General features: G+C 38.0%; 2 protein-coding genes across 5 annotated transcripts in view; one reads left to right on the top strand and one right to left on the bottom strand.

Annotated features, from left to right (window-relative positions):
• Window positions 1-25,624, top strand: part of LOC115453808 — a 124,063-nt gene that overhangs the window by 19,148 nt on the left and 79,291 nt on the right. The window contains exon 1 of one of the 4 annotated variants that reach the window (XM_037440581.1): window positions 981-1,652. The exons of the other annotated variants lie outside the window; for them this stretch is intronic. The gene's annotated coding sequence lies outside the window, so the exon portion shown is untranslated. Of the gene's footprint in view, window positions 1-980; window positions 1,653-25,624 lie in introns of those variants that run through there. 4 annotated transcript variants of the gene reach the window in all.
• Window positions 1-25,624, bottom strand: part of LOC115453643 — a 64,596-nt gene that overhangs the window by 15,793 nt on the left and 23,179 nt on the right. The window contains exons 5-11 of the mRNA XM_037440631.1: window positions 15,079-15,176; window positions 12,315-12,479; window positions 11,009-11,131; window positions 9,956-10,063; window positions 9,158-9,287; window positions 7,518-7,641; window positions 6,736-6,890 (exon numbers count right to left, since the gene is read on the bottom strand). Of these exons, the coding sequence (XP_037296528.1) occupies window positions 6,736-6,890; window positions 7,518-7,641; window positions 9,158-9,287; window positions 9,956-10,063; window positions 11,009-11,131; window positions 12,315-12,479; window positions 15,079-15,176 (903 nt within the window). The remainder of the gene's footprint in view (window positions 1-6,735; window positions 6,891-7,517; window positions 7,642-9,157; window positions 9,288-9,955; window positions 10,064-11,008; window positions 11,132-12,314; window positions 12,480-15,078; window positions 15,177-25,624) is intronic.

The following is a 25,624-nucleotide window of genomic DNA, read 5'->3' as shown; positions in this document are numbered from 1 at the left end:
AGAATCGTATGTTGGAAATATCTAGACTTATGACTGCCTCGGTGGCGTAGTTGTACTGCATGCGCGGTACGGCAGCGCTCTGAGGTTCTGGGTTCGAATCCCGAGTCGGGCAAAGTGATATTAGGGTTTTCCTGCTCAGTATCAGCCCGGAGTCTGGAATATGTGCCCGATGTGATAGGCTCGCCCCCTATCATGGGACAGAACACACTTGGCGAAAAGTGTGTGCCCTGGTTACGCCTCTGTATACACCTTCGGGGATAAATGAGTGTGTGTGTGTGTGTTTAGACGTATTACAAAAAGTCTTATTTACAACTATTTCGCGACGCACTCACAATATTTCTCGTGTTTATTACTACAATGAAGGTTAAAGGATTGATACTTATATTTAAACCGGTTTAAACTACTTCCGACACATATGTTTCGCGCCAAAATCAATGCTAAAAACGGTATCTCAAAAAAAAAATGATGACATAAACATCAGATAGCTTAAACAAATACCCATTCAACGAACTTACCTAAATAACGGTCTCTTGTTTAGAACTTGTTCAAAAAACCTTAAAGAGTTTCTCTCTCAGTTTTACATACAAAACTATATTTACAAAACTTCGATTATCTCGAAATGAGGTTTCCCTGACATACCGCTTTTGCGCTTAGCACGGCAGTATATGTGTTTAAGCATTTTTGAATGATCCCGATTTAAATAAGTTACAGGTTAGGTAGGGAAGGATTTCAAGGATAATAAAGCTATTGTCCATGCGGTTCGTGTCCTTTGGGGATAAAATAAAAAAAAATAATGTCATAAGGATATAGTATAGCTTTGTTTGTGTAGGAATTATTAAAATCGATTTAGTAGTTTTGGACAGGATTCTAAAAAATATATATAGTTAAATAACTAAGAAATCCTAACTAAAAAATTACAATAATTATAGAATACTTTATCAAACTAAAATTTGTATGAATAATAAAAATGGCCGTTACGCGCCAAACATAATTTCGATGCATTTAAAAACGACTCATAAACATAAAAGGAGGTTGCTGTTAAAAGTCAAACTTTTTTACAATTTAATTAAAATACTTGGTATAAACAGTTGGTGTTATAATACGCTAAAATATTCCGGTGACAATTAGAAAAAACTGGTTGCGAAACATCTCAACTTAAAAGGAAATGGTGGCTATTAGGCGGCCAAAACTAAATTGTTATTTGAGATTCAAGCATCTCACTATAAAAGGATGCGGTTGGTTTGATCTTAGAGAAAAATAAAAACAAGATATTCCTAAAACGTTTGGAGACAATGATATGACTCGATTATGGGAAACAATATGGCGGTTTCGCGCCGAAAACGCATTCCATTTTTGAAATATTCAAACATTATAAAAATAACGATCGCATATCACTGTGAATGTTCGAAAAACAAAATTTCAATGTCAAATATACAAAGAGTTGCTACTTCGTGTATAAAAGAAGTTAGCATGCAGGTTGCAAATGGTTTGTCAATATTAGGCTTAAATAAAATGCCAAATTCCAATTTTAAAATATGGTTACAAAACGTGATACCGTATAGAGTGGTGGGTGCAAACTGGTCGTCGACATTTACGACCAGTCTAGATCTGATGATCTTGACCTGGTTGCACCGAGGAGCGCCGAGTGCGAGGTTAGTGGAATTTTGTTTATGTTTTTTATTTGATATGCAAAGGAAACCCTCGTGGAGAGGCGTGTTTATTGATGTTTTTATTATCTTAATAAGATACGTCAAAATTTTATATACTCGTTAAAATGATAAATTGTTTTTTAAATTAGAATGAAAGAAAGATGCATTTACGATCGTGACGTCACAGACATTGTAGTGGGGAGGTGTGAGAGAGATAGTGAGATGTTCCCAGTCCCTATTATGCACGCAGACTTTTTCAATATGTACTTATTTTTTTCAGTTTGACAATTTTTTTTATTTATTATAGTATTATTTATTTTGTATAAACTAACTGAAATGAAACAAAAAAATCTCATTCATTATTTGGCGCCATAAATAAACATTGCGCTGGTACCTGCCCAGACGGAATTTCTTATACGAGAAATCTACCACCAAATACACATAACGAAGTATAATATAGTAGCTTAGCAGGTAAATTTCCGGTGGATTTTTATAAACGATATAACCGCTGCAGTCGAATTTAGCGAAAATGGACCATTCAGACAAAAGTTTGACATGTAGTTATATATTATATTAAGGAGTAATTAGTTGGGGTGTAGATAAACATGATTCGATACTTCCTGTTTAATTATATATATTGCCACCTTTTGCTCGTGGCTCCGCTCGCTTAAGAAAGTTTTTCCGATTTAAAAGTCCTACTTCATATTTTCCTGGGATAAAATCTAGTCAATAATATTAAGGAGTAACGTAGCTTTCTATTAGTGTAAAAAAATATCAAAATAGGTATTGTATTTCTTGAGATTAGTGCGATCAAACATATAAACTCTTCAGCTTTATACATTAGTATAGATTTTATATGTCATTGAAAATGATACGGGAAAGAAATTCTTCTGTGAAGTCAGCATCAAAATCAGTTGAGAAATAAAGCAGTTATTCATGTTCAACAATGTTGTGAGAGTGTTGCGTATGGGGTTATCGCGCCGTCTCTTTCTTACGCATGCAGCATTAAAGCCAATAATATTCGGTGACGTCACAGTTTGCTATTTCTCTAATTTGCCAGATACACCTTCCGCAAATTTCAAAGCTTTACAACTTACTTTTTATAGAGTTGATTTTAAAAAATCTTTTTCCTTTTCTTTGATTTGATATACATTTTTGATAAAGTATTAAAAAATGAGCGGCGATAGCCTGGTTGGTCGTGGAAGGTACTGCCGAGACGAATGTCCGCAGGTTCAAATCCCGAGGGCCCTCTGACTTTTCTAAAGTTATGTGTATCATTTGTGAATTATCGCTTGCTTTAACGGTGAAGGAAGACATCGTGAGAAAACCTGTATACCTGGGGCCTTATTCTCTATCCCGCACGTTATTTTAACAGTGCGTAACAAGCACGTAACACAACGCGTCATGTTTAGGACTATAGAAATTTGGCTTACAGAATACCATTCCACGCACATTTCTCGAAGATAACATGATACGGCCGCGTTACGCGTTTACAATATCATACAGAATAAGGGCCCTGAGAAGTTCTCTATAGGAATTTCGAGGGTGTGTGAAGTCTGCTCATACTACAGCGTGGTTGACTAAGGCCTAATCCCTCTCAGTAGTACAGAAGGCCCGTGCAACAGTGGGACAGTATATAATACAGGGCTGATATTAATATATATAAAAAAAATTGTCAAGTACACATTGTGATGACTGCCACATATAGACCCTCGTTTAAAAACCGGTCGCAGAGTGTTAAAAGGGTCACGAGACGGCTGACGGAGACGCACATGATGTCATCACTTGATTTTCATTTGGAGTATACAATACTGATTTGCCGTGACTTCTTTTGCTTATTTTTAACTAGCGACCCGCCCCGGCTTCGCGCGGGTGCAATGCTGATACTAAATACACTACAGAAAAACTGTGAACTTTGTATATAAAAACATAGCGGCCCGCTCTGGCTTCGCACGGGTATAACATAACAAAATAACAGCATTTCTTCACTATTTAACGGATGTTATTATACATATAAACCTTCCTCTTGAATCACTCTATCTATTAAAAAAAACCGCATCAAAATCCGTTGCGTAGTTTTAAAGATGTAAGCATACATAGGGACAGAGAAAGCTACTTTGTTTTATACTATGTAGTGATAATTGAGTCGACTGTGGAATCATCGTTTCTCATCACGTTCTTTTCTTGGATGTCGATACCGTCAGGTGCAGTGGAGTCTGCTTTCTTTTTCCCATATATCTGTAGGTTATTTTTAATAATTGAGTCGACTGTGGAATTATTGTTTCTCATCACGTCCTTTGCTTGGATGCTTATACCATCAGGTGCAGCGGAGTCTGCTTTCTTTATCCCAAATATGTGTAGGTTATTTTTAATAATTGAGTCGACTGTGGGATTATCATCACTCTCCAGGTCCTCTTCCTGGATACTTATACCATCAAGTGCAGTGGAGTCTGTTTTTTTGCCCATATATGTGCAGGAAAATAGATTTTGCTAATCTGGGACAAGTGGATCATTAATATTTCCAACTCCTCCCTATCTTTTTATTTGATTAATTTCATTGAGGGATAATGACATATTAGTTTTCCTTGAGACTCGCCGAGCTTCACCGCTCGGTGTCATAAAATGCGTGCCACTGCTGATCCTGGCTTACAGGAGTTGTAGTGGTGACTCTAATCTGGGACATGGTCTATCTTTGAATAAAATTTGATCCAAACTTTACATCAGTGTTAACATTTACTTAATCAATAATTACTTCTGTTACGTCTGTGCCTAACCATTTAGGATTATGGCTGAGTTGGTTTTGACTAACTGGTCGCTTGGAGTAATATTTTTTCTGCAGCATATTATCCGACTTTTTTTTAAATCAATTTTTTTTTGTAGGCCATGATGACTTGAGAGAAAATGTATTAAACTCGACCCTATGGCACCACTCTAGGACCCAGGGCATCCTCCCTAGTTTCTTGTGCCCCAAGCGACCGCCAGGTCTCCGCTGCCTCATCTAAAACCGGTAGTGGGCGTGGGTTAAAAAAAAGAATATCGACAGTCATTAAATACAGAATCAAAATACAACCGCTCTCAATGGTATTCAAATAAAAGTAAAAGTTAATAAATTACCTTTTTTATCATACGTAGTAATGACTGACCCTTGATGTTGTCGGTTGAAAGGCTTATTGATTTAAGCGACATGTTTTTTAAAAAAAATAGAAATAGGTAAAAAAAAAGCAAGTGCGATAGCCTAGTTGGTTGTGGAACGGACTGCCGAGACGAATGTCCGCAGGTTCAAATCTCAAGGGCACTGTATTCTTTGTGAATTATCGCTTGCTTTAACGGTAAAGGAAAACATCGTGAGGAAACCTGCATACGTGAGAAGTTCTCTATAGGGTTTTTGAGGGTGTGTAAAGTCTACCAAACTGCACTAGGCCAGCGTGATGGACTGTCCCACTACTGAGCACGGGCCTCCTCTACTACTGAGAGGGATTAGGCCTTAGTCCACTGCGCTGGCCTAGTGCGGGTTGGTGGACTTCACACACCTTCGAAATTCCTATAGAGAACTTCTCAGATGTGCAGGTTTCCTCGCGATGTTTTCCTTCACAGTTTACTTAATAGCCATCGAAATATCTTCCATCAATAGCCATTCTACGTGGAAGCCATTCTGCTTACCGACATCCGTTTTTGGAAGTAGACCTTCAGAGGCGAGGCGATTACGTTACTATTCCGATTAGCGTGCTTTGCAGTAGGTAGTTACATAAAAATATTTCACGGCTCAAGATGATACGAGGATATGATCCCTTACCGAGTTGATATGTGTGACTACCTTCAAACGCATCGTGAGGAAGCAATTATGCAGGCCGGCATAACTATGCCGACCGTCCGAGGATGCTCGTATCTTTGACCGATGGCAGTCTCCATGGGCTTTAGTTCGTTTATCAGATGCAGTGAAGCTCATTTGGCGAACCATAATAAAAAAAAAACCTGCAGATTCGATGGTCGAACTCTCCTCTGAATTCAGTCTTTTTCCCCTCATCCCGAAATGTGGGATCATGCAAGATTTTTCCATGCATGCTGCTGCAAATTTTTTTGGATTGACCTCTGTATTTTTGAAGGATTTAATGCTAGACAAAGTCTTAGAAACAGTCATACTTAAATTGGGATTTGAAACCAGGACTTTCTAGTCTACTAACTACTAGACCATACAAGTGTTGATCATTACGAATACATGTTAAAAGTATGACTCATCTTTTTTTTATTTTACGATTGGGTTTCGGTTTTCGGCCAGTTACTTTTTCTTTTTTGTCATTCGTTATCCTTTTTGATATTGCTAATAACGTATTGGTATTGTGAGGTAATTTGTTTTTATGAGGTGATTTGAATTTTCGAATGCGTTCTTTTTTTGAATTTTAACGTTTGTTGATTGGTCACCTGTGGGTATATTTAATCCGTTGGCCTGATTTTTTAAATCCGGTATACGTTATTAATATTTCAAAATGGCGATGGTATCTAAACGCATAGGGATGAATCTAAAACATCAATATAAAAATAAACTTATGTTACATCAATAAAATTGTAGCCAGTGTAACTACTGGACATAATAAGACATATTTACATCTCATTTATTTTTATTAACATATCACGTCTCAGGATGACGAGCGCAGGGGAATACCAAACAATACTTTATAATTCAAAATATTGGATGGTGTTTCTACTGTTTATGGGCGGTCATATCACTTACCATAAGCGAACGGCCCTCTCGTCATTCAAAGCAATTAAATAAAATATATTAGAGGTTTAAAACCATGTGTACGGTCAAACCGGAGAAATTTCGTATTAGCCGGTATGACATCGGTGAAGGTATCAAATCAAAGCATTTGTTTGCGTATACAATTGACATCGGGACTTTGATAAATACACGTCGCAGGGTGACTAGCGCAGAATGCTATGCTGTTTGTAGTTCAAGGTTCTGTATGTTGTTACTGTTTATGGGCGATCGCTTAACACCAGCAAATGATTATCCCTCACGGCACCCTATTCTACTTATCATCTGGTCCATTGGGATCATTTTGCTGTGCACATAAAAATCAATGTTTACCTGCACCATTGGAGGCCACGTCCAGGTGGATCTGCCCCCGCGCGGTGATGCAGAGCCGGTAATCGCACGTGTCACAGCGAACGCTGAAGTGCCACACTCCGACCAGACCGGAGTGCGTCTCTTCGTTCTTCGGATTGGCCGGTATCACTGAGAGTCTGTAAATGGAATGTACCTGTTTGATATTTGCTGGTGGTAGGACTCTCATGTGAGAGTTCTGGGTAGGTACCAATGTAATGTCTATTTCTGTCTACAGCATTGTATAGTCACTGTAGTGATCAGGTTTGAAGGAAAATGTAGCCTGTGTAACTACTGGACATAAGACTTAACATCTCATGTCTCCGGATGGCGAGCGTACCTGAGAAGTTTTCTATAAGAATTTTGAGGGTATGTTAAGTCTGCCCGCAATATAGCGTAGTGGACTAAGGCCTAAACCTCAGTAGTAGAGGACGCCGGTGCAGTGGGGCAGTAATACAGGGCTGATAACGTTCATGCAAAATGTTACCTACATCTAGTAACTATAGTAGCTTGAGGCAGAGGAGATTGTGGTTCAACTAATGAACGCACTTTTCGTCGTTTTAAAAGGTCATTTATGATGTCAGTCAATCATTCTAGTCTCCTGGCTAATATTGAATAGAAAAAGCCATTACCACTTTCTCCGATCAGAGATTCGAGCAATGGTTAGTGGTAAAAATAAAATACACCAAATAAGACCAAAGCTCGTTTAAAATAAAGTCCATATCTGATCACCTCCAGCTCTGAAATAGCAGGAAGGATATACTCACGAGTCCTCGTCGAACGTGGTGCCTGGGAACAGAAGGTACACGTCCCTCGGAGTCAGACCCTCAGTCCTGGACGCTGGTGAGAACGCCTCCACTGATGAGGAGTTGTACAGGTCTATTTGCGGGGCTGGTGGAGATAAAGTATTATTACGCTGAGTTTAAAACGGCAATACCCTAGTTGGCAGTTGAACGGACTGCCGACACGAATGTCTGTAGCTTCAAAACCCAAGGGCATCAGACTTCTGAAGTTCTGTGTATTGTTGGGGATTATCGATTGCTTTAACGGTGAAGGAAAACATCGTGAGAAAATCTGCTTAGGTGAGAAGTTCTCTATAAGGATTTTGAGGGTGTGTGGAGTCTGCCCGCACTACAGCGTGGTGGACTTAGGCCTAAACCCTCTCAGTAGTAACGGAGGTCCGTGCAAGTAAAAAAAAAACAGTAGAAATTGTGATTTCTCTTTCAGTGTCCACATTAGTACGTAAGGTTTTTAATAAAATTAACACACGTGTACGCATGGCGTTCATGATGTTATGTCACAGTTTTTGACATTTCAACTGTCATCTCTAATGACGTAACAACCGGTACATTACAAGAGCGATCAGCAATCATCATAATGAGCGAAACGACCGGACGTCATCATTGTTAATGAGAATAATGATTACAAGTGCACAGTCATTGTGGCCGATTACCAATTATGTATTGTTCAGGATTGTAGTGATTTGAGCATACAATTTCACACGCACACATACATTCAATCCCCGAAGGGTTGGGAGTGGTGCACCTCGTGGACTCACTTTCCGCCGCACGTTTTCTATTCCATGATGGCTGGTGAGCCTATCGCCATATCGGGCACAAATTCCAGACTCCGGGCTGATACTGATAGAAATCCGTTTCATTTTGCCCGACCCGGGGTTCTAACCCTGACTGACTGCAGTCGTACTGTGATACAACTACGCCATCGAGCAAAAAAATAAATAAATAAATTTAGCCTTTAATTCAGGTATGTTAATTTATAGCAATGGATCGAATTTCATGCAAATCCGTACAGCCCTTTGCATCTTCTGCCTATAAACATCGTTATAAATTTAAACTTTAAACATATTTTGAATGTTCTACCTTCCTTTCATGAATCTGCCATGATTATCTCTGCACCACCCTAAGGTTGACTGGTAGAGAATGCTAAGGGCATTAAGTTTGTATACTTTTGTTTATGAAGTGCCAAATAGATATGTTAACTTTCGCACTTGTTATGGCCTAACCTATATTAATGTAAAAAGCTGAAAAGTTTGTTTGAACGTGCTAACCTAATGAATTACTAAACCGAATTAGATTTTTTGTCACCAATAGGAAGCTACATTACTCCCGAATGCTACTTTTCATCCCGGAAAACTTTTTTCAAAGCCGTAAGCAAAGATATAATAATAATAATATCAGCCCTGTATACTGTCCCACTCTTGGGCACGGGCCTCCTGTACTACTGAGAAGGATTAGGCTAAGCTGCGGGCCATCCTTGAGTAAGCCAGTCCCGCCAAGCTGGTCTAATTTGGTAATCCTTGCTGAAGAAACCAAACTCAATGTCAAGATAATTCGCTTAAAGCAAAGAATGTAATAAAGAATTAAATTAGTTAAATTATACAACTTACCGTCATTAGGCGGGTACAGCACAGCGTGCTCCACAGCCCCCTCGATGTATATCCTGAGTGCAGTCACTCCTGTCTCCACTGGAAGGCCCAGGGATATCGCCTCGCCACCGCCGCGGCGTACCAACAACGTCTGCGGATGGGTTAGAATTGTTTAGTGAAAAGCTTGCTCCTTTTTTTTTCTTTTGAACATGGACATACGTTTGTAAGCCTGGTAGGGCCGGCTTATACAAACACACCGGTCTTGCGGGTGAGTGCTTTAGGCACTGCGAGCCCTTAAGTGACCATGCTGAGGGTGACCCTCTAAAGGGTCACGGCCTCGGCTCAGGACGGCCACTAATAGAGGATGAGACATCAGCGATTATGGGTAACGCGAGAGGTGCGCAATCTCGCTCCCTGCTGTTGCATTTTGTGTGATATTTTAAGACTTAGATGTTCATTTATTGTCTCGGCGGCGTAGTTGTGTTGCGTAAGGGTTAGAATCGCGCTGAGGTCCAGGGTTCGAATCCTGGATCGAGCTAAAAAAGTTTACTTGGTTTTTGTCGTGATAATTAGTCTGTCGAAGCTAGGAGTCAGGAAGTGTGATACCAACGTGCCTCGTAAAGTATGTAAAGTCATTGGTCCTGCGCCTGATCTCTCAGGTCATGTCGCATTGTCTCATCAGACTATGATAAGGATCAGAGAGTGCTGTGTATTGCACACACTTGTACACTATGCTATCTCCTGCGTACCTGGCTGATCTCCGTCGATATTAGCCGTCGTGGCCGAACTTCGACTAGAATTATTTAAAAATTTACTTACATCAAATCTATCTTCGAAGTCGTTGTTAACTCTCCCCTGCCTGCTCATCACAAGCGGTTGCCAGTGCATTTCCGACTCTGACGCGAAGTTACTGGCTCCGTCGACGTCCTGGGGACCAAGAGGCCTTAATAAAATAGCAGTTCCGCCTACGTGGGACTTATCCCGGGAAAAAGGGTGCCAGTTGGTAACCAACTGTCTTAAAGGTTTTGTCTAGGTTGTGGAACGGATTGTCGAGACGAATGTTCGCAGGTTAAAAATAAAAACACACCTATGACTTTTCTAAAATTATGTGTGTATTCTTTGTGAATTATCGCTTGCTTTAACTGTGAATGGAAACATCATGAGGAATCCTGCATATTTGAGGAGTTCTCTATAGGAATTTTGAGGGTGTGTGAAGTCTGCTCGCACTACAGCGTGTTGAACTAAGGCCTAATCCCTCTCAGTAGTAGAGGAGGCCCGTGCAGTGGGACAGTATATAATACAGGGCTGATATTATTAATATATGTTATATATATTTCAAATAAACAGGTTTCTTAATGCTGAACGCACTCTTTTGTTTACTTTTTAATTGGGATCTTGACTTTTGTATTTGGTCGCATTATATTGTATTCTACAATTCGACTCACTATTAAACGATATTATATTTGATGTGAAAATTAAAATATATATATCACATACTTATTTCTAAGTTTTATCAGTGAAAATCAAACAACAATCCCGAAATATGAATAAAGACGGAATCATGAATCAATGTGTTTTAATTTAATTTTTGCATTAATAAAAATTAACATAGCACCTTGTTATAGTGAGCTAGTGAATCAGTGTTCATTCCTTACTAAGACATCTTGAGATACTTCCATAATATTAAATTTTGTAAGCCAGTGTAACTACTGGACATAAGACTTAACATATCTCAGGATGGCGAGAATGGAATACCAAACAATACTTTGCAATTCAAGGTGTTGGATGTTTCTACTGTTTATGGTCGTATTACAATCAGGCGAACGGCAAGCTCGTCTCGTCATTCAAAGCAGTAAAACTATTTGTCCTTACCATGACTTGAATGGAGTAAGGAAGCACTTCACCTTCTGTATGCTGTGATATACTCCTCAGACCTTCAAGGGCTCTCTCTGACTCCGACGAAGGATGTGAAGGATCAGTCCAGATGGTGTAGACCTGGTGAAGAGATCGATTAGTACATTCACATCTTTAATCATATAATTTTATAATGATTTCTTATGTTTACGTGAATGTTAGACATCACTACATAGTATATAACAAAGTCGCTTTCTCTGTCCCTATGTATGCTTAAATCTTTAAAACTACGCAACGGATTTTGATGCGGTTTTTTTTAATAGATAGAGTGATTCAAGAGGAAGGTTTATATGTATAATAACATCCATTAAATAGTGGAGAAATACTGTTATTTTGTTATGTTATACCCGTGCGAAGCCAGAGCGGGCCGCTATGTTTTATATACAACGTTCACAGTTTTTCTGTAGTGTATTTAGTATCAGTATTGCACCCGTGCGAAGCCTGGGCGGGTCGCTAGTTAAAATTAAACTACTTTTCGGATTCTATCGCGGTTTTTTATATTTTAGTAGTGGGAGTCCCCCCCCGTGACCATGAATGCTGCAAAGTCTTAGAAACGTCGGGAGAAAAATCAAATATGAAAATCCGCGATAGAATCCGAAAAGTAGTTTCATTTTAATGTCATATAATTTTGTTGGTGGTAGGATATATTTTATATCTCCCCATATAGCGACCGCATACAAGGTGTTAAAACCCGCCTTAGTAGTCCACGTGTCCCGTTCCAGGATCAGCCTGTGTATATCCGTCTCCAACAGGCACAATTGTGTCTGCCGTGGGGTAGTCATCTCTCGTCAATCGACTTTCTATTGGACTCCACTCCATTTACCATTTATAAGTGCACTGAAAAGTCCCCCTACTACACCTGGTAAATTGAGTGAGGTCCGAATGTCGACTGACGACAGATGATTACCCCTCGGCAGTCGACACAATGAATTAATAAAATTTTCTTTAACCCTGTAAGTGTAATGATCATATACGTGGCTACTTAATTAATAGTTTCTTTATCTACACTAAATTTAGATGAACGAGACTGTCTCGCACTCACACCCACCACTACAACTATAAGCCAGGATCAGCAGTGGCATTGTATGACACCGAGCGGTGAAGCTCGCCGAGTCTCAGGGAAAACTAATATGTCATTATCCAGCAACGAAATTAATCAAATAGAAAGATAGGGAGGAGTTGGAATGAACATTTAGATGCATTGGGGTCACTTAGTCTTGCGCGTATAAAGAAATAAAAATTGCTCTTCAGTTTCTTTGGCTACCTTAAGCCGCTTCTCGACCAAAGTCCTCAGCGCCAGCGGCAGCCTCTGCAGGTCTCCAGGACCTTTATCGGTGACCACGAAGAGTGCGCTGTCGTAAGGCACCAGCTTGGCTGCAGACGCCAATGCTCTCATGGTGCCGTCGCTGGCGGAGTCTGAGTGCACGCCCTGGGGAGAGATGTGTTTGGTTTAAATAAACAGTGATAAATAAAATAACATACTTTATTTATCACGTAGGCGAACAAAGTTGCACTTATGATACGTCAAAACAAAGCATAAGAATAATTATTAATATTTCTAAACAACTATTAAAATTACTCATATAAATATGGACATTTTAAATTAGGGATCAAATTTATAATAAAAACAAGGTACAAATCGAAGTAACCAGCTCGGGCTGGCAGGTAGGGGGAAATAGAAGGATAATGCGTCACGATCCTCACCGGCGAGGGCATGAGCCCTAACCTAGCTAACCTACCAGCCTTTCACTAGCTACCTAAGTGATATACTAGATCAGAGCTAGTTTGATGGTAAAGGTGCCATTTAAAAAAATAATAATATGGCATATAACGTGCCATTTCGGACCGGTTTTATGTATCTGAGTGCCATTTTTTTATGACCCAATCATGTTTTTTTTTTGGCTCGGCGTGTTGGCTTCATTGCACCTGGTGTTAAGCGAAGTGAAGCTCAAAGAATGATACATATACAATGCGATATTACGCGCGTGCTCGAATTGTTTTGTCACGTGCTTCCACTGGCGCTCGAGTCATTGGTTCACCATTCCTGTATTAGATGTTTGTGGGCTTTCCATAACCATTTTATCTCAATAATATTTTCGGTGGATTTTTTTATAAGAAAGACATTTATTCACACACTATACTGGGATCCATAAAGGTTAAAAAATAATAGTTACGCGTGTTACTATTTCCCCACAACTGTATTAGATGTATGTGCGCTTTCCATGAGCATTTTATCTCAACAATATTTTCGGTGGATTTTTCTAATACATAAATAAATGCAAGGCATTTATTCATACAATATTGTTGGAAGCACAAAGGTTCGAAAATAATAATAAATGTTCTTTCACTAATAGATTTTTTTTATTGCTTTAAATGACGAGACGATCTTGCCGTTCGCCTGATGGTAAGCGATACGATCATAAACAGCAGAAACACCAACACCTTGAATTACAAAGTATTGTTTGGTATTCCACTGCGCTCGCCATCCTGAGACATGAGATGTTAAGTCTTATTGTGTCCAGTAGTTACACTGGCTACAATGTTCAAACTGGAACACAACAGTGACTACACACTGCTTCTTGGCGGTAGGTACCTACCCAGGCGGACTCTCACATATGAGAGACCTACCAGTAAATTTGTTCCACACAATATTATTTCCCGACCGGGGATTCGAACCTAGTCTTCTGCCTACCAGACCCACAAGAATGTTGTGTACGTGTATATACATATTGAATATATTTTCCGCATTACACACGTTATTTATTTAGTAAGAAAATCATGAATATATTTGCATAATGTGTAGTGATATCTTTGATATATTTTACTGTGTAATATTTTGATTATGTACGGTAGTTTTGACATTGCTTTACTGAATGAGGTCACATACTTATCTTGAAAATAACAGTTTAAAACACTGCTGCGCTAAGCTCAAAAGAGGTATCTGAAAAAAATCAAAATCTTAATTTTGATGTCGTCAGATAGCTTAAAGAAATACCCATCCAATGAAGTTATCTAAATAACGGTATCTTGTTTAGAATTTGTTAAAAAACCTTAAAAGAGTTTCTCCATATCAGTTTTACATACAAAACTATATTTACAAAACTTCGATTATCTCGAAATAAGGTTTAAGGTAGAATAAGTTACTTGAGCCGTAAATGTAAAATAAAAAGGGTAAGTTGAACAAAATAAATATTAATTAAAAGTAATTTTAATTTTGCGCGCTCTAATGCCACTACTACTACTCTAAGAGAATACATCGCAGCGAAAACACACTTTCAATCAGAAATACGCTCACGCGCACACCATATTCGCACTAAACAACGAAATGACTAAAAATCAGAAAAGTAAAACCGGATTTTATTATGGAAATATTTGTTACATTTAGATAATTGGCACAATATCAGCAAAGTTGAAGACGAGTATGTGGTTTCATTTATTAACGCAATGTCAAAATTACCTTGTATATAGCATCATACCATTTTCTCCTTTATAAAAGTAGGCAGAGATTTAACGCATTTTAAAGTCAGGCACAATGTAAACAGAGCCAATTGCTATTTATCAGGCAAATGACTCCGGCCGATGCTGATCATCCAAAATCACTACTCGACCCGGAATTGAACACGAGAAATCAGCACGGCAGTCGTAAAATACAACTACGCGACCAATCGCTCTTATGTCTCATGAAATAAGGTGCCTATTGCCAATAAAAAGTTGTATATAGTTTACTGGTGGTAGGTCTCTCATATGTGAGAGTCCGTCTGGGTAGATACCTTCGCAATGTCTATTTCTGCTGGCAAGCAACGGTGTGTACTCAGTGTTGTGTTTTGATTTGAAGAACATTATAGCCAGTGTAACTACTGGACATAATGAGACTTAACATCTCATGTCTCAGGATGACGAGCGCAGTGGAGAATACCAAACAATTGTAATTCATGGTGTTGGTGTTTCTACTGTTTACGGGTATCGCTTACCATTAGGCGAACGGCAAGCTCGTCTCGTCATTCAAAGCAATAAAAATATATACTCACTTGATATTTTAATAGTAGTTTTGACAACGCCTCCGGAACGTCGCGGTCTTTTATTCCTGTGTTCGGTTGCAAATTATGCCTGGATCTCCAGTTAACTCCTGAGGGATTAACAAACAAATTATTGTGTATACCAGCGGTCGATAAACTTTTGGTAGGCAGAGTTAACTAAAGGCGGGCCATACGTATAACATTAAACTTTGGGACCCTGCTTTAGATGCGCTTACTCTTTTAATACATTACATTTATTTTGATGTTTAAGCATTATTACAAAACAATCAGGGGCATGATTCTCTACGACAATGTCGAACTTGAAACACGGCGTGTTTCGTTAACTTCGTGTTATGACTGTGTAAGAGTATTCTGGATGCTAATTTGACATTTCATGAACACGATGAGGTGTGACACATCCGCCTTACGGGCATGTTACGAATTGTCAAAATAACGTGCGGCAATCCAGCGCGTCTATGCGCGTTTAGACAAATTAATTATTTAGATACAACGACTGTATAATTTCTATTGACGATAGTATCCTCTTTACATCGTGAAAACTCAAATATAATATTCTACCTTATCAGAAACAAAACAAACATAAATCCTAAATGATCGAATTAATATTCAAACCTATGTTTTTATATCTTGATAGTCAAATTTGTGTTATGGGCTCAGCGGTGAAAAATAAGCTACTTTACTACTGGCAACCCGACTTTTGACAACAATTGAGGTCAAGCAAGTTAATTTTTTATTACTTCGATGTAATATTTCTATTAGTAAATAGATAGGCCAAACAAATATAAAACACTAATGAAGGTATCTTTTTAAACAATGTTTTCTTAATTATGTACATTACAATTAATACTATGTAGTTTCTTTGTGGTGAAAGTTTTGTACCTATAAAGTTTGATAACAATAAAGATTATTGAAGAAATTTTTACTAGTTATACATTATTGTTGTTATAAGTAATTGGTAGAGGTCTTAATCAAGGGCTTAGCCAGCTTTAAATTAAATATCAAAATCTTCTAAATGTGAATATCGATCCAGGGAAACAAAGCAAAAATTTCATGTAGGTAATCCCAACAATTTTACACAATTACAAACAAAAGTATGTAATCATGTTAAATCTAAAATTGTTTGTACAAACACTTCCTTTTTATTTTAGGAGACCAAAGGCATCTTACATTGAATACTAATGTTAACAAAACTGATAATATCAAATGTAATAATAAAATAATTTCTTTTACAGGATAGTGAATGTAATGCAAGATATTCCAAATAAATAATAGTAAAATATACTCAGTTTTAACAACACATTATTTTTGTTTTATTTTTTATTTGTTGTTCAGTCTTAGATAACATAATATACTTAAGTAAAATTTCTATACATGAGTTTGAATGTTTGTTAATTAATCAGTTTCACCTTAATAACTAAACGAATGTGTATGAAATATGGTACTCAGACAGTGAGCTGTGGATTGAATAGAGTACTTTTTATTCCAAAAAGATTAATGCCGGTTGAGCGGCAAATAGAAGTTACTAGGTAATAGAGCTATAAATTTTTAAAAATAACGTTTAATAGGCAATATACACTTATTTTAATTATTGGTGGTAAGTCTGTTATATGTGAATGTCTGTCTTGATAGTTATAAGGTGTCTACGGCAATGTCTGTTTCTATAGCCAAGTTAAACTGTGTCCATGCACTGATGTGTACCAGTTTAGAGGAAATTGTAACTAGCGTAATTACTTTATAAGACCTAAAATCTTTGTCTCATTCTGAAAACCTACTGTGGAACGTCACACAGTGCTTTACAATTCAAAGTTCCGGATGGCATTGTAACTGTTTATGGGCGGTCGTATCGCTTATCATCAGGTAAACGGCATCCTCGTCACATTATTTAACTAAATAAAAAAAAAAAAATTTGAGTTAATGCCTTGTCGATTTTGCAACAAATTTTATAATGGAAGGTCCGTAGAATTCCTATTAATATACGTTGTTAGCGCCAATTTAACATAAACTGCATAAGCACAACAGCATTTACTATTATTCATATAACAGCATTCGTGTAAAATCTTCAGTAGCATTCAATATATCAATTCAATTCAATTTTTAAAATGTGGCTTTAGTAAACAAATCAAGTAAATAAGTCAATGACATTGACATTTGACAATAATTTTGAAGTTATATTTTTTCGTTTGAAAACAATCACAATCTACAGAAATTTCTTTAAATTATTTTTATATTCCTTTCATGTTTCTTACATTTAAGTATATACAAAAATGGGATTAAATAAAGTTTGGCAGTGATTTATTCGAGTTACATCATTTAATATCACGAATACAAACAAAAAAAAAGCCTTTTCAAAAAAAACCGATACTTGCCGATTCGAGGGGATGAAAGATTTCTGAACGCATTAACACATCGTAATATAAAAAATATTAAGCATAGACAACCTATCGTATGGCATACACAATACCTATTTTTCAATTACACATCGTGGCGCGTGTATGAAACGCGTTTGTGTTTAGAGCTTGTTTTGACAACACGCGTTTACGGTGTGTTATCGCGAGTAGCATAGGGAATCAACCTACAGGGGCCTTATTCTCTATGACATTGCAAACGCGTAACGCGGCCGTGTCATGTTATCTTCGTGATTTGTGTTGAATGGTATTCTGTATGCCAAAGTTGGAAAAATCGTGGAAACTGTCTCACCCTTTTCTTTATAAGCTGCGATAGCCTAGTTGGGAGTGGAACGGACTGCCGAGATGAATGTCCGCAGGTTCAAATCCCAAGGGCACACACCTCTGACTTTCTTAAAATTATGTGTATTCTTTGTGAATTATGGCTTGCTCTAACGGTGAAGGAAAACATCGTGAGGAAACTTGCATACCTGAGAAGCTCTCTATAGGAATTTTGAGGGTGTGTGGAGTCTACCAAACCGGTCTAATACCTCTCAGTAGAGGAGGCCCGTGCAGTGGGACAGTATATAATACAGGGCTGATATTATTATTATTTTCTTTTGTACAGATCTTTAAAGTAACTCAACAATAAATTCCCAGTGGCTTTTCAATTTTTTTTGAATCGTCCAGTTGACATAATCTGGCGACAGACTGAAATTCCGGAAAGACGGAATCCCGGAAACCGGGATTTGTGAATACGATTTGCCAAGTCTTTTCTTTTTAATAAAAATAAGTGTTAACCTAGTTATTCTCGAACATCTGTTTAATAAACTATGATAACTGGTTAAAACGAACCGGTTCCGGTCAATGACTTCGCACCGGAATTATCGAGGATCGAGCGAATTTATTTTCATCGATATATTGTGATTTGTTTTTCGAATTATTTTTAATGCAATGACATTTCGCACCAGACAAATTTATTTTTCCGGTATTGACATTTTCCGGTTTTTTTCCCGGTCGAGAATCAGATAACCCACGTATCGCGAATTTAATTATTAAATGCGGAAATTTGGTTTCTTTTTATAAAATAAGAATATTGTTTGAGTGAATTAAATTTGAAATATGACATCATATGCATTGAAACTACTTCATTATTTAGTTCAGTTGTTATTTTTCGATTAGTTTTGGTCTAAATATTTTATTTTAGTGCTTTTGTGAGACGAGATTTTGCCCGAGTGGAAAGAGACCGTTTATATTATGAATTTAGTTTTTTTTTATCGCCTCGTATTAAAATAACATATTATGTTATACAGTTAAAGCGGTTATGGCTTAGATGGTTGTGGAACGGACTGCCGAGACGAATGTCCGCAGGTTCAAATCCCAACACACCTCTCTGATTGTAAAATGATGTGTATTTTCTTTGTGAATTATGGCTTGCTTCAACGATGAAGGAAAACATCGTGAGGAAACCAGCATACTTGAGCAGTTCTCTATAAGAATTTTGGGGGTGTGTGAAGTCTGTCCGCAATACAGCGTAGACTAAGGCCTAATCTCTCAGTAGTAGAGGAGGTCCGTGCAGTGGGGCAGTATATAATACAGGGATGATGCCCGCATACAAATTGCGGACATACAAACACATACATAGCCTCTTTTTAGATCTATAGTAATAAATTTCCTTCTAGCCCGAGCTGGCTTCTTTGTTTCCTTTGTACCCTCATCTATTTTATGTCCAATATTAAATGTCTGTAGTTGTATAAGCGACTTAATTAATTAAATATTCTCATGTACCTTGACTTATCATAAGTGCAACTATGTTCGCCTACGTGATGAATGAAGCTTTATGTTTGTTTATTTAAATCGACAGTTAAAAGTCTAATTCACTGGTGGTAGGTCTCTCATGTGTGAGTCCTGGGTAGGTACCACCGCAATGTCTATTTCTGTCAAGCAGCAGTGTGTAGTCACTGTTGTGTTCTGGTTTGAAGGACATTGTAGCCAGTGTAACTACTGGACATTTATTAACATCTCATGTCTCAGGATGGCGAGCGCAGTGGAATACCAAACAATACTTTGTAATTCAAGGTGTTGGTGTTTCTACTGTTTATGGGCGGTCGTATCGTCTACCATCAGGCGAACGGCAAGTTCGTCTCGTCATTCAAAGCAAAAAAAAAATCTTAAGCGAATATTTTTCGAATAATTGTAAATAGATTAAAAACATATAAAAATACAGATTTTAAATATGTATTAAATTGTGTCGCAATAAAAAATTTAAAATAATGAATGTGCAGTTTTATCACTTTCGACTCAACCCACCCCCAGACTGCGCTAGCGTGACGGTCGTGTTTTTATAAACGCCGCTTGTCTAACCTTGCGGAGTGAATGTAATATTATGTAAATTGACCACAGTACTCGACTTGTTGCAAGTGAAAACACCAGTATAGATTGGAATATGGTTTGCTGGTAAGATCGGTTTTTGGGATTCTATACCTTAAGAGGAACACTTTTAGGATCATTTTTAGGTTCAGGACCCTGTTTAAGTACTCGTAAGCTTATCAAGTTGCAATAAAATACTGGTGGTAGGTCTTTTATATGTGAGAGTCCTGGGTAGGTACCACCGCAATGCCTATTTCTGTCAGCAGTGTGTAGTCACTGTTGTGTTCCGGTTTGAACATTGTAGCCAGAGTAACTACTGGACATAATGAGACTGCCGCACCGAGGTCTCGAGTTCAAATCCTGGGTCGGCCGTATTGAGAACTCGTGCTCGGGATTGGTTCCCCACCTATCACATCATGGGATGGAGCACACTTGGCGAATATTGGCCCTAGTTGCACCTTTGCTTACCCTTTCGTGGATAAAAGCGTGCTGTGTATTTTATTTTGTAACATATAGTTATATAACGAATCAAGCTCCGTAAGATAAGTGAAAAAAAAATATGATTTCGCATCGAGACCTTTGCCAATTTGGCGGTAAAAATGATTACAATAATTAAGATATCGATATGTGAATTAATGTGATCCATTTATTTGTTTCAGGTAAGTGGAATAGCGGATACGTATTGAGTAAGTTTGTGAAAGGCATTTTTATAGCATCACGTTTTCTGGTGGTGCGTTGTATATTTATTTATTTATTAACACTTTGTACACATGGTATAGAGGCGGACGTATTGCCATGGGCATTCTCTCCCACTCAACCTTGGAGTAGTGTAGAGGACGGAGGTAAGTGTATAATGAAAGAAAGTGAAAAACAAATAAGAAGAGTAATAGTAAACAAATGTAATTAAAACATACCAGCATACATAAATATATCCGCTCGGATAACCAGGAAACCTAACATCACTGGCGTAAATGGAGAAATCTAGAAGCGGGTAAACTAGTTGCTTCTCTGTCTAACCTATCAGCAAACCCGTTTTGCTGGTGGTAGGATATATCCGCTAGGATAGCGACCGTAAACAAGGTGTTAAAACCCGCCATAGCGGCCCACGTGTGTCGCGATCCGGGATCAGCCTGTGTACAACCGATTCCGACAGGCGTAATAGGGGACCGGACTCATTTTTGTTCTTTATTATTATAAAATATTTACGTTATATAAATTATAACACACAAAGAATTATTTAAATCCGGCAAAAATTCAACAAGTTATAAGTCTTTCAATTTCGGTAGAAGGGGTAAGTAACAAGAAACAGAAAAGAGGCGCAATACCCACGTGTGACGTCATCGGGCATTACGACGCGTGCGAAAGAAAGAGATGAAGCGACATTCCCACTTTGCGCCCACTCCGGCACCTTAGTAATATTTGAAATATGTATTACTCGCTCATTTGTTAACCAATTTTAATGCAGTTTTCGCAAGAGTGCTTCTTTTTCGTATTATTAAACATTACATATAGAATAATGTACAAAATCAAACACAGGACGGTCCCCTATTGTGTCGACTGAGGGGTAACCATCTCTCGTCAGTCGACATTCTATTAGATCCTACTCTACTTACCATCAGGTGCATGGTCTCCACGTATCCAATGTGTATTACCCAAGAGAACGAATCATCATCATCAGCACGTTGCAGTCCAGTGCTGGACATAGGCCTCTCTCAAGGTACGCCACAGAGCCCGGTCTGCTGCTTTATGCATCCAGTCGATCGAACCATAAAAGTGGAAAAAATCGTTTTACCGACAAGTGTAACTAACGTGACCATTTTTTTTTTGTCTCAAAACGGGACATCGGTTTATTTATGTCAAGTATAGGTTACTGCCTCGGTGGCGTAGTTGTATTGCACGTCCGGTACAATAGCGCTCTGAGGTTCTGGGTTCGAATCCCGGGTCGGGCAAATTGATATTTGGGTTTTTCTGCTCAGTATCAGCCCGGAGTCTGGAATTTGTGCCCGATATGGCGATAGGCTCGCCCCCTATCACATCATGGGACGGAACATACTTGGCGAAAAGTGGGTGCCCTAGTTGCGCCTCTGCATACCCCTTCGGGGATAAAATGCGTGATGTTATGTATGTTATATGTTATGTAAGTATAGGTTATCAATGAAAAAAAAACAACACACGCTTTTCAGAAAATTTTTACTTCGACAGCCGAGCGTTGCACGGATGAAAATTCGGAAAATCTAGTTTTCCCGAACAACAACAAAGATAATTTTTTTATTAGTTACTCATCTCATCATTACACACATTATATTCACTAGAGAAAAGATTCGTAGGCGTTGTAGTCAAGTAGCAGCCCGGTCGGCTCTTAAATTTTCGTACGTTTTCGAAAAACGGGACAATTTTGTGTCCCCGAGATTTTTGTCGGGACACCGGGACAGATTACCGAAAAAGGGGACGGTCCCGTTCAAAACGGGACGTCTGGTCACGTTAAGCATAACACGCCCTAGCCTATAGCGAAATTAAGAACAGAATCTTACAATAAATCAGAGGTTTTTCAAATCAAATAATAATAATAATTTATTTATTTAAAAAAGTACAGTATTAATACTTAAACTCTAACAGTCTGAGTAGAGCTGTATAAATAATACAATTTTGATAAAATATGGGAGTATCTGTAGCCGAACTAGGAAGAACCTGTATTTCGGTCTACAGCGCTATTCCCCTGGAGATATAATCAATTTTCCAATGTTGTTTAATTTAATAGCTATTTTAATTCAATACAGAAACTCAGCTGTGAAACTAGCCCTCTGTTTGTGTGTTATGTTAATGTAGGTGTGTGAATGTATGTCAGAGGGTGTGTGAAAATACTACTTATATTTGGAAGTGGCGAAAGGAAATTTTCCTTAAGGGTACTCCGACACAACATATAGGTACTAATGCATGAATGTGGTCTGCAAATCGTTCTAATGATAGATTCTACATAAAGAGAAGTAAGAATCGGGTTATACGGACCGTTCCCCACTGATATTTGGTCTGAAACCGAATCCAAGACCACCAAGTTCAAGAATACATCATCACTAAACTAGAGGCGATAAAATTATATATAAACAAAAAATAAATAACACCCGAGAATTGAATCAAGTTTTTTGTGCATGCGTGTCATAGTTTTAAAAAGTAGTAACTGTATAATGACTCCTCTATAAGTTGGGTGATATGTGTGTGTGACAATACGGTATTTGACTTATTTTTTTATAACTCATATAAAATATGTACGTCGTATTAATTCTAAAACTGAAGAAATCATTGAAATGTGATGAAAAATTCACAAGTTATAAGCCATTGAAATTTGGTAGTAGGGGTGAGTGTCAAAAACAGAAAGAGACAATATACTTGCATGTGACGTCAGCGCGCATTACGACGCGTACAAAAAAGAGATGGAGCGATATCCTCACTCTACGGCCACTCCTGCGCGTAGCAATATTTGAAATTTCAATTACTGCTTTATTTCTTATCGAATTTTAATGCTGATTTCACAGAGGGATTTCTTTTTTGTAATAATTGCTGTTAAATATTAAAAAAACCGGCCAAGTGTAAGTCGGACTCGCGCACCGAGGGTTCTGTGAAAACCTGTGAGTAAGTAAAAGTTCACTCATCGCGACAATCGAGTCATAGTTATGGTATTTTTATTGCAAAATGAAATCCATAACATTACAACATGGAAAGCTGGAGGAGCATAAATTAAAGACATCATAGGTCTAAAAATTAAGCTTTCGGAATTTTTCCTTTGCGCTTTACCTTGCTTCGTGGCAAGTTTCAAGATTCTAGGTCGACTGGAAGTAACACCCGAGGTACGGAACCCCACCCCACCACCACTAACCAACACCACACCCCACCACCACCCCACCTTTTGAGGTACGGAATCCTAAAAATGCATAAAATCAAACATAGTCAAATGCCCTATTCCAACAAGACCCTTTAATGTTAAAAGAATGACATTGAAAGGGTCTCGCGGTATTGTGCGCGATGACAATAATTTGTACGAGAATATAAAATACCTTCCTGGCTAGTGACCAGAAATCTCCTACTTATCCACACGTATTGGCTATAAAAACACACACCATTTTCATAGGTTTTTTATATTAGCGCGGCAAAGCCCTCACTGCACCTGATGGTATGGAATGTAGTGCAATAGAATGTCGACTGACGAGAGATGATTACCCCTCAGTCGACACAATTATGCCTGTTGGAGCTGGATATTTATTTATTTATTTATTTATTGCACTTAATATACAAATGTATACAGGCGGACTTAATGCCATACGCATTCTCTACCAGTCAACCTTAGGGTGGTGCAGAGATAATCAAGGTAGGTGCATCACGGTAATATGACATTGAGAAAGAAGGTATATATAAAATACCTATAATATACACAGGCTGATCTCGTAACGCGACACTTATGTGAGCCACTATGGCGGGTTTTAACACCTTGTGTACGGTTGTCGCTATCCTAGCGGATATAATATATCCTATCACCAGCAAAAAGCGTTTCCTGATGGGTTAGACAGAGAGTCAACTATTATGCTCTTTTTCTTCTTCTTCTATATTTTTTGATTTCGCCAGTGGTATTAGTTTTTCTGCTCACTAATTCCTAGTCTGTGTGCCTGATATGGCGATATACTCGCTCGCTATCACATCATGCGACGGAACACACATGTTCTCAACCATAAGCATTGTTACCCAACGTGTAGAGAAGGCATTAAGAATATGTTTGTGTATAGATAATATAAAATGGATTTAAAAAAAAACGTCGACCGAATAGTTTGTGTTCCGATATTAATTATGTTTTGTTTTGAGGTTTGTTTGTACGTCTCGTGACGGGTGCGTGACGACTAAAATAGTTTTTGTTTTTTGTTCATATCCCCGCCTTAGTTTAAGGTGTTATGGTACTATGTTTATGTTAAATAAATTAATAATAAAAGCGACGATAGATTATTTGGGAGAAGAACGGACTGCCAAGACGAATGTACGCAGGTTCAGTTCTAAGGGCGCGCATCTCTGACTTTTCTAAAGTTATGTGGGTGTTCTTTGTGAATTACCGCTTGCTCTAACGGTGAAGGAAAACGTCGCGAGGAATTCTTAGAAGTTCTCTATAGGAATTTTCAGACTATGTGAAGTCTGCCACCTCGCATTAGGTCAGCGTGGTGGACTAAGTTCTTATCCCTCTCAGGAGTAGAGGAGTTTGGTTGATATAATAAAATTAATAATATATCAGTAAAAAATATTTCGCCATCGATTGCGCCTTCACCCGTATCAAAATTATTTTGGGTTAGAATTTTTAGAATCAGAGCAATATTTTTGAGTTAATGAATGAAATGAATAAAATATTTTTTCTAACATTACATATATTATGTTATTCTTTTTTTATTGATTTCATTGACGAGACGCGCTTGCCGTTCGATTGACGGTGAATCTCTCAACTACCCATGAACAGTAGCAACACGTTATTTAACACAAACTTCTCAAAAACATGACACTCTTCTTAAGACCTTAGTCACATAACGCCCAGTTATTCACCAGATTCCAATTAAAAGATTACGTAATTAACCCTTGAACCATCTGAATGTTTGCCGGCAAACATGACAGCTACATGACATTTACGTGTGTCACGGGAATATAACCTTATATACTACATAATAAGGTGACACGCGTAATGTCATGTAGCTGTCATGTTTGCCGGCAAACATACAGATGCTTCAAGGGGACGAAACACTTATCATTTGCAAAAAAAT

The sequence above is a fragment of the Manduca sexta genome, chromosome 1 (assembly GCF_014839805.1).
Source record: "Manduca sexta isolate Smith_Timp_Sample1 chromosome 1, JHU_Msex_v1.0, whole genome shotgun sequence".
Classification (NCBI taxonomy): Eukaryota; Metazoa; Arthropoda; class Insecta; order Lepidoptera; family Sphingidae; genus Manduca; species Manduca sexta.
Note: the sequence above shows the minus strand (reverse complement) of the source record. Positions and strands in the feature narration are given on the sequence as shown.